General features: G+C 40.4%; 1 protein-coding gene across 2 annotated transcripts in view; it reads left to right on the forward strand.

Annotated features, from left to right (window-relative positions):
* The window catches only part of LIMS2 (LIM zinc finger domain containing 2), a 31,821-nt gene that overhangs the window by 3,444 nt on the left and 15,544 nt on the right, over positions 1-12,833 (forward strand). For both annotated transcript variants that reach the window (XM_080623897.1, XM_080623896.1), the window contains 3 exons: positions 11,245-11,404; positions 12,223-12,289; positions 12,603-12,723. In XM_080623897.1, the coding sequence (XP_080480023.1) occupies positions 11,249-11,404; positions 12,223-12,289; positions 12,603-12,723 (344 nt within the window). In that variant the 5' untranslated portion in view covers positions 11,245-11,248. The remainder of the gene's footprint in view (positions 1-11,244; positions 11,405-12,222; positions 12,290-12,602; positions 12,724-12,833) is intronic.

Raw genomic sequence — 12,833 nt, forward strand, 5'->3', positions numbered from 1 at the left:
TGTATCATAGCTGTAGTTCAACAGACCTTTTCCTTGGTAATTGTATAATCCACTTAGGGTAGCAGTTGCCCAGCAAAACAAAAGCTGTACTTCTCAGTGTCTGCGAAACATTGCACTGCTGAGCACCTTGCATGACTGATGGCATCAGACGAGCACTGTGTTTAGTGTTGTTTTCAGGTTGTGACAGACTCCGAAGTCGTTAGAAAGAATTCAGCATTGAGAGTGTACTTCCTTGGATCACTTAGGTCACTTGGCTGAACTATATCCAGATGTTGATCGAGATTAGTTACCTGGTAGTTCTTAAAATCTGTCAATGTTATGTAACCAAATGTTCTCCAGCATTTGAGATTCAGGGTTTTGGGGGTACTGGAAGGAGATGGACTGTTTCACAGCTGAAGCATCCCCATAATATCCATCACTGGGAACCTTCCAGAGCCAGGAACCACGACATCAGTGTGCCCCTGGTCTTGAAACTGTTGGCACAGGGAGGGGAATGATTTTTGTGTGACAGTGTGTTAAAGCAAGGAAGACTGGAGAAGGTGAAGTACCGGCACATTATTCTTTTTCACTTCACCTTTCTTGTCAAATAGAAACATAAAAGGACTCTCTTCTAGTTACTGCTGCGTTACTAATCATTAAGATTGGTGAAAAATAACTCCATTTTCAAGTGCTCTGTCCCATTTAGCTGCAGAGAGTGTCTCCTGAATTTCAGTAGCTGCAGTCGTTCAATTTACTGATTTTTATCTGTAGGGAAGGCTATAATTCCACAAAAATACAAAGAAAGATGTGCACTTGTATGTATCCCTCATAGAAAAGTATTAAAATGGGTGACTGATTAGCAAATGGAAACTGGAATATTACGTGCATCCCAAGTTACATTGCGACAAGGGGAGGAAAACCAGTAAGTTGGAACTTGCAAATAGTAATTCTGACTGCCACGTCTTGGCTGAGCTGTTTTATTTCTCTGTGTCGTGACTGAAGCGGCTGTCTTAGCCCCTAATTTCAAGAGCAGTCTGTGGTTTAAAGGGATGCCGTTAACTTAAAACCAAATAAAAATCACACTTTATTTGAGTGTATCTGTTTGAACATCCAAAGATGACAGAAAGATATTAAGGAGAGGTATGTATTATAGTTTGAGTTACATGTTGTTTAATTACATTTGGAAATAAAGTCTGTATTAAGAGGTAGTGTGTTAGATATAAAACCAGTATGTTTCTAAGCAGCCTTTCTATATTTTGCAGTGTTGAGAAGTACAATTTATGTGGGGTTTGGTGCCTTTGGAAGTACACTATGGTACTTCCATACCAAGGAATAAGTGAAGACTGCTTCTATAATTTGTATTCGACATGTTTGGTCCATCTCTCTGTTATGATTTTGCCTTTTCAAGGATTGTTGGGGGGTAGGTTGCTGTAGGGGGTTTTGTTGGTTTTTAGGGGGGTGGTGTTTGGTTTCTTTTGGTTTTTTTTTTGCTACTGTGTTTTGCCCTGTTTTCTTTGTTGTTCTCGATGGACTTACTCCTAAGAAAGAGGGTTAGTTAATGACTGGTGAACCAAACAGTGTAGAAAATAAACCAGAATTGAAGGTAATTTCTTGTAGGACTTTACTGCTGTGGTGTTGATTAGAAAACAAAAAGGTAACAAAAGCCTGTGCTGGGTTTTTTGCTTCTTGAAATTAATCTAATACAAAGCCCAAGGAAAAATGTTTCCAAAGTGCATGTTTCAGGGCATAATTATTTTTGTAAGAAATTTGTGTTATCACTATATTTGGTCTAATTGGGATCTGGATACGCCTATGCACTTCCTGCAGTCAACAAAAGAAGAACAGCTGCATTTACAGATACGCTTATTGATTGTTCCTAATCCACTTGAGGTAAGAAATAAGGATATATTCTTTTCGATTAGGCTAGCATTTGACTAGGTGCTTTTTAATTCAGTACAGAGCTGCTGCTGTGCAAATACTTCATTGTATGAAGTAATTGCAGGGAAAATGGTTTGGAGGAGGAGGAGGGAGTACAGAGGTCGATAATACTAAGAAAGGTTGTTAGCACTGACTAGAAAGTTACCAAACTAATAGATGTCTCATTTCTGAGTTATAAGCAGCCATTTCTACTCCTCTGGGTTGAAAAACGTGATTTTAATCTTATAATCTTTCCATCCACATCTGCTCTCTGAGGTTCTCTAGATGATTTTAGCTTGTATGGTCCTAAGTAGTCTGTTCTGGGGGACATAATGATGGTTCTCTGAGAAGAACTACTTGTTAATGCCTAAAAGAAGTCTAGCTGCTTTCTTCTCTCCTTTGGCCCAGAAAGTAACCAGCTGTAAGATTTTGGCATTGACTCTGTCTTTTAAAAGCTGTTTGTCAAGAGAGAAAGAAAAACAAAATCGTGTACTTGGACTCTTAATGTGCGAGGAGTGAGTAAGCAAGTGAGCTTGTGTTGAGGGATGGGAAGATGGGATGCTTATTGTTTTGATGGTTTTTTCCTTCAATCCCCTCCCTCAGCTTCCCTTTTGAAGAATAGAATCATACTTTGCTGTGGAAGAGTGGGTATTTGAAAACCAATAAAATCATGTTGTATGAGTCAGAAGAGTGAAAGCTTAGGTGTTTGAGAGAGGAGATGTTTAGCCAGATTGCTTAAGGTTAAAGGAGATTAATCATAGAATGTCTCAAGTTGGAAGGGACCCATGCGGATCATCAAGTCCAACTCCCTGCTCCTTGCAGGACTACCTAAACTAAACTATATGCCTTAAGAGTGTTGTCCAGATTCTCCTTGAGCTCTGACAGGTTTGGTGCCATTAATATTTTGCTTTGTGCTCAGAGTAAAAGGTGATTTAATATTACAATTTAGAACCAGTGTTTTAATGCTCTAAAATTTAAGAAGTCAGCAAAAGCACCCAATATGAAGGACATTTTTCTTCTTCTGTTCCATTTACATCATAAAGTCGAAATGGGTAAAGCACACAGGGATACTGAAAGAATGATAGTGGCAGATTGCTGTCAGAGGTCAGGAGTCTGAAACTCCCAACAAAATGTGGGGTGAATTGTAGGTTTGGAGGTTGCCAATTCCTGGGTTTGAACGTGTGGTGTTCTTTATTTGTGACTGTTCTGCTGGGCCCTAGTAAACCCTTCTGTTTTTCTTTAAAGGATAGAAGAAGAGATCTCTGCTGGTTAGTACTCATTCAGTACTTAGGAAGTTGTCACTTGTCACTTTCTCCAGGCTGTAGTCATGGAATATATTGCACTCTCATGCCACAAAAATCCTCATTTTGATATAATTTACTAAAAAATAATTTGTTACTAATGACTCTTGAGATGTTTTTCATGGTGTTGCTGATCAAATGACACTGACTCAGATGCTCCCATCCTCCAATCCTTTCCCTTTGTTCTCTTAAAAACTGACTTCTGTATTCTCAAAATCCTTCCCTTTCTGCCCCCCTACAATGAGCTGAGCCATTTGTGCTGTGAGCCTCTTTCTGTCTTGCAAGGGTGGGTGGAGAGGAGTGGTGATAGAAAGGGCAAACTCCTGCTCGAAGGCCCTGCTCAGTTTGCAGCAAAGCGCTCTGGAGGCTGGAATGCCAAGTATGTTCCTTCTCCCTGCTTCCTGACCCTCTGCTGCATGCCACTTCTGCAGGCTGGAGTGCATCTGGAAAGCAAAAATCCTTATGGTTTTGTTTCTTGGAATATGCTCTATCCAAATGGAAGGAACAGTTCTGTTGTTTGCAGTATCCTTGAGACATTTTGTGATGCAGCAGCCTGCAGGGACCCACCTTAGAGATGCCAGGGTCAGATACTGATCTGCTGTAAACTAAACTGTTCATTCTCAAGAGATCTAATAATCTCTTTTGGTTTTCTGTATTTCTGTGTTGCTTTGATTAAAAAGTCTTCTCGAATTAAGTGGATTGATTATGTGAAAGCTCGGGTTTTTTTGTTTTAATCTCACTCATGAAATTTATATAGGTACGTTGTACAAGGCTAACACAGAATGAGTTCCTGATACAGGCTCCTGGTGTGCTGGCTTAAATAGGTAATTACTAGTGGAATACAGGAAAGAGGTTGTCCTATCTTGAAGACTGCAGGAGAGTGGCAGATGAATTGAAAGAAACAATGCTCGAGCAGCGGTCTGTGCATCCTGCTTTAGCTCTTCTAAAATGTAAAGGCAACTCCCAAAAGGAAGGTGACTCATTGAATATCAGTGTTGCCAGTGTTTGCTCCAGTTGTCTCTCTGCCTTCCCCTTCACAGTGGCATTGGGTGCCATGGCTGGCCTGAGACTTCGGGGGCTGGCATCTTCCAAACTTTATCAACGCCGGCAGGATCGGCTAAGTGGCACAGGGTCACTCCTGAGCAACAGGACAGATACAGCAGCTGGGATACGTGGGTATGTCTCTGAGATGAAAGGAATGGCATTGTTGAAGCATTTTCCAGGATTTGATAGACATTCAGTTTTGATGGTGTGTCTTTTCTGTTTAAAGCGGGAAGTGTCTGCACACAGCCAGAGGGGATGAAGTCTGTTTATTTTCATTTCCAAGTCGATTACGAAGGAAAAGACTTTCCTGATGAGAAAGCTTTTTGGTTTTAACAATAACAGGAAAGCAACAATGGAGAACCTTTCCCGTTTTGAAGCACTGTACAAGCCTGTTCAGAACCAACATCAGTGCTAGTGTCGTTAGTGGTGAAGCATTTAGGTACTGTGGGAATAAAGAAATGGTGGAATGTAGTCATTTTTCTAAATGTTGATTTAATTCTACTGTTCCTTTATTTGCAGGGTGCAGCAGTGCATTTCTTCACCTATACCCTTAATAGTAAGCTGGTTCATTTCAGTTTTTGTAAGCTCCAGTCCAGCAGAAACTGAAGCTTTGCGTGTAGCTGCTGCTTGAGATTATTTAGAACACATCAACGAAAGCTTCTTAAATCTTCCCAGACAATTCCTTTGCTTCATTTGATCGTTGCTGTTGCTGTGCTTTGGATCAAAATTTTCCTTTACTTTTCAATATTAGTTGAAGCTAATTTTGGGCAGGAGAGAAACGAACTAGAACTAAAACCAGTGTCTTACATTTTGGGAGAACTGTGAGCTGCAGCAGCAATATGGAATCTGAAATCTGTGTCTCTGGGGAGCTCAGTGAGCACATGGAGTGGAGTGGTTTTTTATGGCAGTCGCAAGTTTTGCATTTCGGTCTTTTCTTAGCAGGAGATAGACCTGGTGCTTACCTGTGATTGAGCTGGTTTGCTTCTCGGTTTGAACTGTGGGTCCCTGACTAGAGCCCTACTTTTCCCACTATTTGCCTTTTAGCCTAAAGCTACTATTTAGTTGGTAAATTTTCAGGTTTTCCTACACAAAGTTGTGAGTGTGAATGTGTGAGAATTTAGTGAGGATGGGGATAAGAAGGTAGTGAAAGAAATGGTGATGCCGTTTAGTGGAGAGGATGCTGTTCAGGAAGAGTGAGAAGCATGGAAGGGACCTGTGAGAGAAAAGAAGGTAAGCACTGAGGAAGCAGCAGTGGAACACAAACAGCAGAGTATGAGCTGGAGATAGGAAGAATGAGGAGATAAATGCCCAGACATAGTTACCTCACATTGTCAAAATGTAGTTTGCTTCCAGCTATTTAACTCTGTTTCACTGTAACCTGTAGCAGCATGTTTATAGTACTTGGCACTACACTAGTATGGTTTTTGGTGGAGAATAAGGTTCATTCTCATTTGCCTTCTATGTCAGCTCCATTTCAGGAGCTGGAAGAAAAGTAAACTTAAGTCCACGTATTTTGGTTGTACTCAGCTGAAGATGAATTATTTGTATTTTATCCACAGTTTTTGAGCTACTGATAGGTTTTGCTTCTCCTTCCTGATAAGTCCTGATAATTTATGTCCTTTCTTCAGGCAAATGAGAATAATCCAAAAGTAGAGTTGCTGCTGTTTGGATGATAATTGATGAACCCATTTGGGAATGGTCTGTCTTATCAGTGCCAGTAAACAAACATCTTATTTTAACTCCTTTGAGATAAATGGAAGTAAAGAAGAGAAACATTGTGTGTGTGTAAGGAGTTATTTATCAAATACACATTGTAGGTGAAGTAGTACATGCTTAATAATAAAAGGGCGTTTTCCTGTGTAAGATGTATAATCTGTTTAAAACCTGTGCCTTTCTTTACATTGTTGATGTTTCCTGGGCTGAGAGGACACTGCTACATGTGCGTCTTTTTAAGTAACTGGTCATGGTTCACTGAAAATAAATATTGCATTGTGTTGAGAGGGACTACAAAGTACCTGTGGCACAGGGATTTTTTCTGTGGGAATACCCATAGACCTCCATTGCTGCTGTTGGTCTCAAAGGTCTCTCTGATTGTGGCTTCCCCTGCAGGCCAGCCATATGGACGTTGTTCTCAGTTGAAATGCGTGGCAGCTGGCTTCGGTTAACAGCAAATTGCTGTTGCTCGTAGACCAAGGAGAGATGAGGAGCCATAAAGACTTCCCCCCCCCCCCCCCATATTGTGACCATAAGTTTCATTTGTATGTTTTCCTTAACTTTAGTTATCCCTGTGTAGAAAATAAGAACAAAAAGTGTTTGTTTTGTTAAGAGAGATTGGGAGCTGTATGGTCAAGGAAGCTATCCTGAGAGGAATGTTCTGCATTTCTTATTTAGCCAGCTGGGGAAATACCTAAATAGGGAATGAACCGAAAATTCAATGCAGGCAGAAGGAGAAATGCTGAAATTGTTAAGCTCTGCGTATAGTTTTATCAAGCGCACAGCAATCATACATTTAACAAATGGGATTTTATGACAAGCTTAGTAATAACCTTAAAGAAGTTAAATCACTTTGCAGAAGTTGTCCAGATAAAAGTCAGTGGCAGTGAAAAGAACAATAAGGTAGTTGAGGGCTATTTATCAGCAGAAGATCAGGAACTGGTGGCCTTCCTCTTTCTTTTTTCTTTGTGTTAGTCATTGTCTGTGAAATGAATCATAAGGTCTGGTATTGTCTGGCAATTTTTGTGTGGTTTTGTCGTGGTCAACATGAAGGACTTAAAGCCACAAATCCTCAACCATGCTATGGGGGTGGGAAGAAGCCCCTCTCCTGGAGTGTTCTGGTTTTTATCTTAGCTACTGGCACCTATGATATAGGCAGTTGGTGACAGCTTTCTAGGTGTTTGACTTTATCCTAGGCATTTCTGTGTGTACGCATACCAGAAATGACTATGTAAATGTTATGATATTGTGATTATCTTCTGTGTACACCAGCTTCTACTGGTAGACCAGAATTAGCAGAGAATACCTCTCTAGGATTCCCTAGCATAGGTGCAGTGTCAATGTGCTGAGATTTGGAAAATTCCCTGGGCCCTTGATCTGGAAATGTCTTCCTTTCTTTTTGTAGTATCTTCAAGGTCATTGGTCATTTTCGTATTAAAAGTAATTCTTCATTCAACCTTGTGATGGAGAACTCTCTGATGCTAAATATCAAAAGGTTTTGAGACAATTTAAAGCACTCCTTGCACCTGCGTTCCTTTCTTGGACCTGATAAAATCTGGGACTGTTCATGTGTTCTCCTCTCTGTCTAGTTGTCTGGTTCATCTATGTTTAAGATACTGAATTCTACTAATGCAAAGGCTGGAGCTTCTCTTCTATTCTCTTTGCAGTGCAAGTATTAAATTTGCCTTTTTTCCGCAACCTGTCACCAGTGCTAGATTCCTGTGGACAAATGTTTAAAAGAGGATGTAAAAGTATAGAACCTGAATCATTTGAGCCAGCTTTCTTGGTATTTAAGTCCAACCCTTTTATCTGATATCCCCCCCCTAGATACACAGTATTATACAGGCCTAATTTCTTGAACCTATATGAGAATATGATGTGAAAATATGACATTTGCTAGTCCAAATATATATGAAACCAGGTTTTAGAACATACTGACTTTAGTGAAATAAGAAAGCAAAATGCTTTCAAACCTGTACCAGTGGCACAGAATGAGTCTCCCAATTAACTTTTACTTCTTATAAAAAAGGAATTTTTTCTCTCTATATGCTTTATATTAATACTTCATATTAAATACTTCTGAGAAGTCAAAGCATGAGAAACCCACACTTAATTATAATGGTAAATAACTCATTTCCATAGGTACTTTGGTAATTTGTTAAAGATACGGCATGTAACGGTGAATGATCGGAAAAAGCATGGTTTGAGCACTGTATTTGGGGGTTTGCACAGGACAGGATAACTTCAGGATGTTGAGCAGGTCATGTTTTAATAGCCTTTCCTGTCTTTGTATCAGCAGCTTATTGTTAAAAGAGAGGAAGATTCTCTATTTTACCTAATTGCAAAAAGATCAGCAAGCAGCATACAAGAAGCACTCCATACTGGGGACTGTCCTTTGTGGGAAAGATTCAGATCTAAATGTCTTATGATGGACACAGCAAGTCCAACTAATGGGATCACTCTTGACCCCACCATCAGAAGGGTGCCTTTGGTGGTGTTCTTCCTCTCCCAGTGCCTTGGTGGTTTTTCCCTGCGTATAATAGTGTGTTGTTGAAGAAGTATAGGGATATCTTGAGCAAAATTCCATAGTTAGAAGTTGGACCTTTTGAATCATCATGCATCAGCAGAACAGTAAATAAACTCTTGGGGCTCTCAATAGTCTCTTCCTTTTGCAAGCGAATGAGGTAAATGAAGCTTTTGAGAGTTAGAAAGTTAATCCAAAGTTGTACTTTGTGGTAAGGGAAGACAGAACAGCAAATAATAGTGCGTTTGGCTTTCAGTAGGAATTTAAATTTCCCAATAGATTTTACACTGTTTAGAAGTTAGGGTTTACTGTGGGGTTACTCTGTCTTGACAGCCCTCAAATGGTGGCTTCAGAATGGAGGCTTCTGAAAGCCTTATTCTTGTGAGTGAGTCCCTTCCTCTTCATTATCTTTCTTGCCAATGCAGCTATGCAACTTGTATGGGAATCTCTCCCAGGATAAGTACACTCAGTAGTGTTTGATGTGAACTGGCACACTCGTGAGCTTGCCCTGTGTTTCATACAGGAACACGGCGGCAGTCGTTGCCCGCTGCTATTGGAACGGTAGAAGCTCTGTTCTTGCAGAGTTCAGCTCGCAGCGAGCTGGCAGTGGCAGTGATGGGTACTGCTCCTTCTGTAGGGTGCTGTTAAAGTCCATTGGGAGAAAGGAAAAAAACCCATCGGATTTTTAAAATGTTTATGTTACTAAAGCACAAAACCCCCAACAAACACAACCTCAAGTCATGCTTTGCTGTTTGTGTTGATTCGGAGCCCTTTGTTTCAGTGTGTAGGGTGTAATACTCGCTGTTGCATAGGAAACTATGAGACTCTGGAACGCTGTTTGCCTGTTTCTTCTGCCCTAACCCAAAGGAGCTTTTTCACTGATGTTGACATGAGGTTTTCATCGTCATGGCTGTTGTCTAGCTCATGGCTTGGAATTCAGGCATCAAATCTTTTAAGAGAGTTAAAAATACTTGGTGGAGAGGTTCTGTTTTCAAGTCCTGGTATCCCTTTGCATGATGTAACCAAAAGAGTAGCAGTTGAACACTAAGCCGATTAGGTCTGTTGGCTTTGCTGCGAACACTGATGGTTTTGTGTTTAACCTGTGATCTCTGGTTTATGAAACTACAGGATTTCCTGTTTGTCCATAAATCTGGTCCATTTCTGTTTGCTTTTTTCAAGCTCCTTCATACTGCAATAAGGAAACAAGTTGTAACTAATTTTTGCTAAATCAGTACTCCATCCTTGAAATTATTAGGAGCTTCCTTGGTCTTTACCACCCTTGGAATTGCAGTGGCAGAAAGAAAGTCTGTTTTTACTGAGCGGTCACTCCAGGTCACAGTGTAGGATGTTTGTACAGGCTGCAGATGTGATCCATTTGGCTCAGCTGAGCCAGCTGAAGTACAGGGCTGGTTTTGTTGCCTCGGGAGCATGAGGCTGCTGCCTGCACTTCTGCCTGCTCATTTTGGCTATGCTCAGAGCACAAAGCTCTGGGATACAAATGGTGTTTCTGCAAGGGTGCCTCTGAGCAGAGGAACATGCTTATTGAATTACTGTTCTCTATGAAGAGGTGTGGAAAGTAGCATGTCAAGTTGTAGAATAACACTAACAATGGAAATTCACTTCAAAGTTGCTTTGAATATGAAAAGAAAGCAAAACCACTTGTAAACCAGTCCATCTTTCATTTTATACTTTATGTGCTTCAGGAAAGATACTACACAAATCTTTCTGAGATCTTTAACATGCTGGAAGTTATACTCCCGGTTATAAACCTGGTATCTTTCGAATCATGGACTCCAGAAGGTGCCCAGAAACCAAAAAATAGAGGGGTTTTTTGTATCTTAAAGTGAAACAATAGTGATTTTTTTTTATATTATTGACAGTCTGGTGGTTAAAAGAAAACCAGCATTGCGACAAGAAACTGACTCATAATTTTCCTTTCCCTGTTTGGACATGCTATATATGATTTTAAAGCTGCATTCTGCTGGTATATAGAGAACTTAGATTGCCATGATGGCAAGCGTGAAAATGTTGTGAAAGAGGTTCGTGTCATTCCACATTTTAGGGGCAACAGAGGAAATGACCTTTACATGATTTGCAAGTGTGGCTTGGGTGTTCTTTAGCCTCACTTTCTGAGGAAATGGAGCTGATGCATTTGCCAGGGCAGCCAGAGTGACTTCTCTCTTTCCATACCTTGTTAACACTTGGATAGTTTCAACTAATTTGTTGGGAAGACAGAGGCATTGTATGCAATTATTTTCTAATTAATTTTGTACACATAAATTGCTGGGTAGAGGGGAAAATGCCCCGTTAATCCCTACAGTGAAAGGGAGACTGCAGTGGGATACCAGTGCTTATTGCACATCTAAGAATCCTTGGAGGTGTACATCCTGAGACTAGAAATTCCAAGAAGTCAGGATCATTGTGTTTGCTGCTCTTGGAACTCCTGGTTTCTTTAAAATGGTGGATATTTGCTATGAGCTACTAGCAGGATGACACGACGGGATGAAAGTCTGGGGAAGCAGCCAAAAGCGTGCAATAGGTAGGTCTGCTATGTGAGCTCATTCTGCCACGTGTGAGTAGCAAGGACATTATTTAGAGCTAATGTGTAGTGCTGAATTGACTCATTGGTCCTTGTTTCATGCAAAAGGGAGTTTAAAGCTGTGGAAAAGTTGTGTTCATAGTTGTTGTGGAAACTTGGATGATATCATTATGCTCATGTGATTGGCTGTGACAGTGCTCATGTTCTTATTCTTGTCTTTATTCCAGTAATATGTCTGATGCTCTCGCAAATGCAGTATGTGAACGCTGCCAGGCTCGATTTGATCCTGCAGAGAAGATTGTCAACAGCAACGGGGAACTCTATCATGAAAACTGCTTTGTCTGTGCTCAGTGTTTCCGTCAGTTCCCAGATGGACTATTTTATGAGGTGAGGTCGCATACTGTGTGTAAGAGAAGAGAAACAGCTCCATTAAAATACGAGGAATTAGGCAAAAATTCTGCCTGAGATATGATTTTACATCTTTCTCACATATTTAATTTCTTAGTCCTAAACCTCTGTTGCTATTTTTGGAGGGGCTTTGGACCTAATTTCTCTAATTTTTAATTCTTACACATTCCTTCCTATACATCAGTAACAATAAAAACTGTATGCTTGCTCTTTGGGTAAGAGGAATTTCAAACAAAAATAGAAAATATGTCTTAATATTTCATAAGGCAGAAGTGATTTTTTGGTCTTTATTTTTAGACATTTTGTACCCAACCTTTCCAATTAAGCAACCAAAATTGGTGGACTTATTGAAAAACAAGGTTGACGTGTTTTTACAGACTATGTGCAAGCACACATTTTGAATAACACATTGGTTTAAATATGCTGCATTCTTAATTTGCCTTGAGTTTTAACCTCATGTAGGAGGAGTAGTTCTGAATTACATGAGTGTTAAAAAATAAAGCAATAATGAAATTAAATTCAACTCTAGGAAAAGGGCTTTGGACACTTCAAGATTTTTACCATCTTGCAGTAGCACTGCTGTTAATTTAGCAAATTGACCACAAGGCCAAAGCCATATCTGGGTATATCATTATGGAAGATCCTTAGGAGTTTAAGAACAGGTGAGGGGGGGCTAGAACTGCAAAACTTGACTGACCTTGACTTGGTCATTTCAATAGAAAATCATGCAAAACTGTCAAGACACGAGGGTAGTTCAGTTACTCATGAGGGCTCCTTCTCTCTTCTTCTGTTCCCAGTTTGAAGGTCGGAAGTACTGTGAACATGACTTTCAAATGCTGTTTGCTCCTTGCTGTGGGGAATGTGGTAAGATGTGGTGCATGTCAGTACCGTGGGGCAACAGCTAGAGGGCTGTGCAGACCTCTCACCATTGCAGAGGTTATTTTAAGGAGCTCTGGAGGGAAACAAAGTGAGCTACCAGCAGTGCTTTGGGGTATCCTGGTTGTGGGAGTAGTTAGTTGTTTTGTTTGTGGGGTTTTTGTTTTGGTTTGTGTTGGTATTTTCCAAGTTAGACTCTACTAGTTCTTGTGAAATTAAAGTGGAAGGATTATAAAGGGCAGTAGACTTTCATTAAGACTGTTTTCTGCATGTATCTTAAGGTGTTGCTTTCCTTTTGCAGGTGAGTTCATTATTGGGCGTGTTATCAAGGCAATGAACAACAACTGGCACCCAGAATGTTTCCGCTGTGAGCTCTGCGATGTAGCACTTGCTGACCTGGGTTTTGTGAGGAATGCTGGCAGGTAAGACAGAGCAGGAACTCTGAAAGCTTTGTCAGTATGTTATTGATACGATGGAGAGATGTTGAGGGTGGTCAGTTAGTTGTACACTGGGAAGTAAAGCTTGAAAAGGT

The sequence above is a fragment of the Psittacula echo genome (genome assembly GCF_963264785.1).
Source record: "Psittacula echo genome assembly, chromosome: 7".
Taxonomy (NCBI): Eukaryota; Metazoa; Chordata; class Aves; order Psittaciformes; family Psittacidae; genus Psittacula; species Psittacula echo.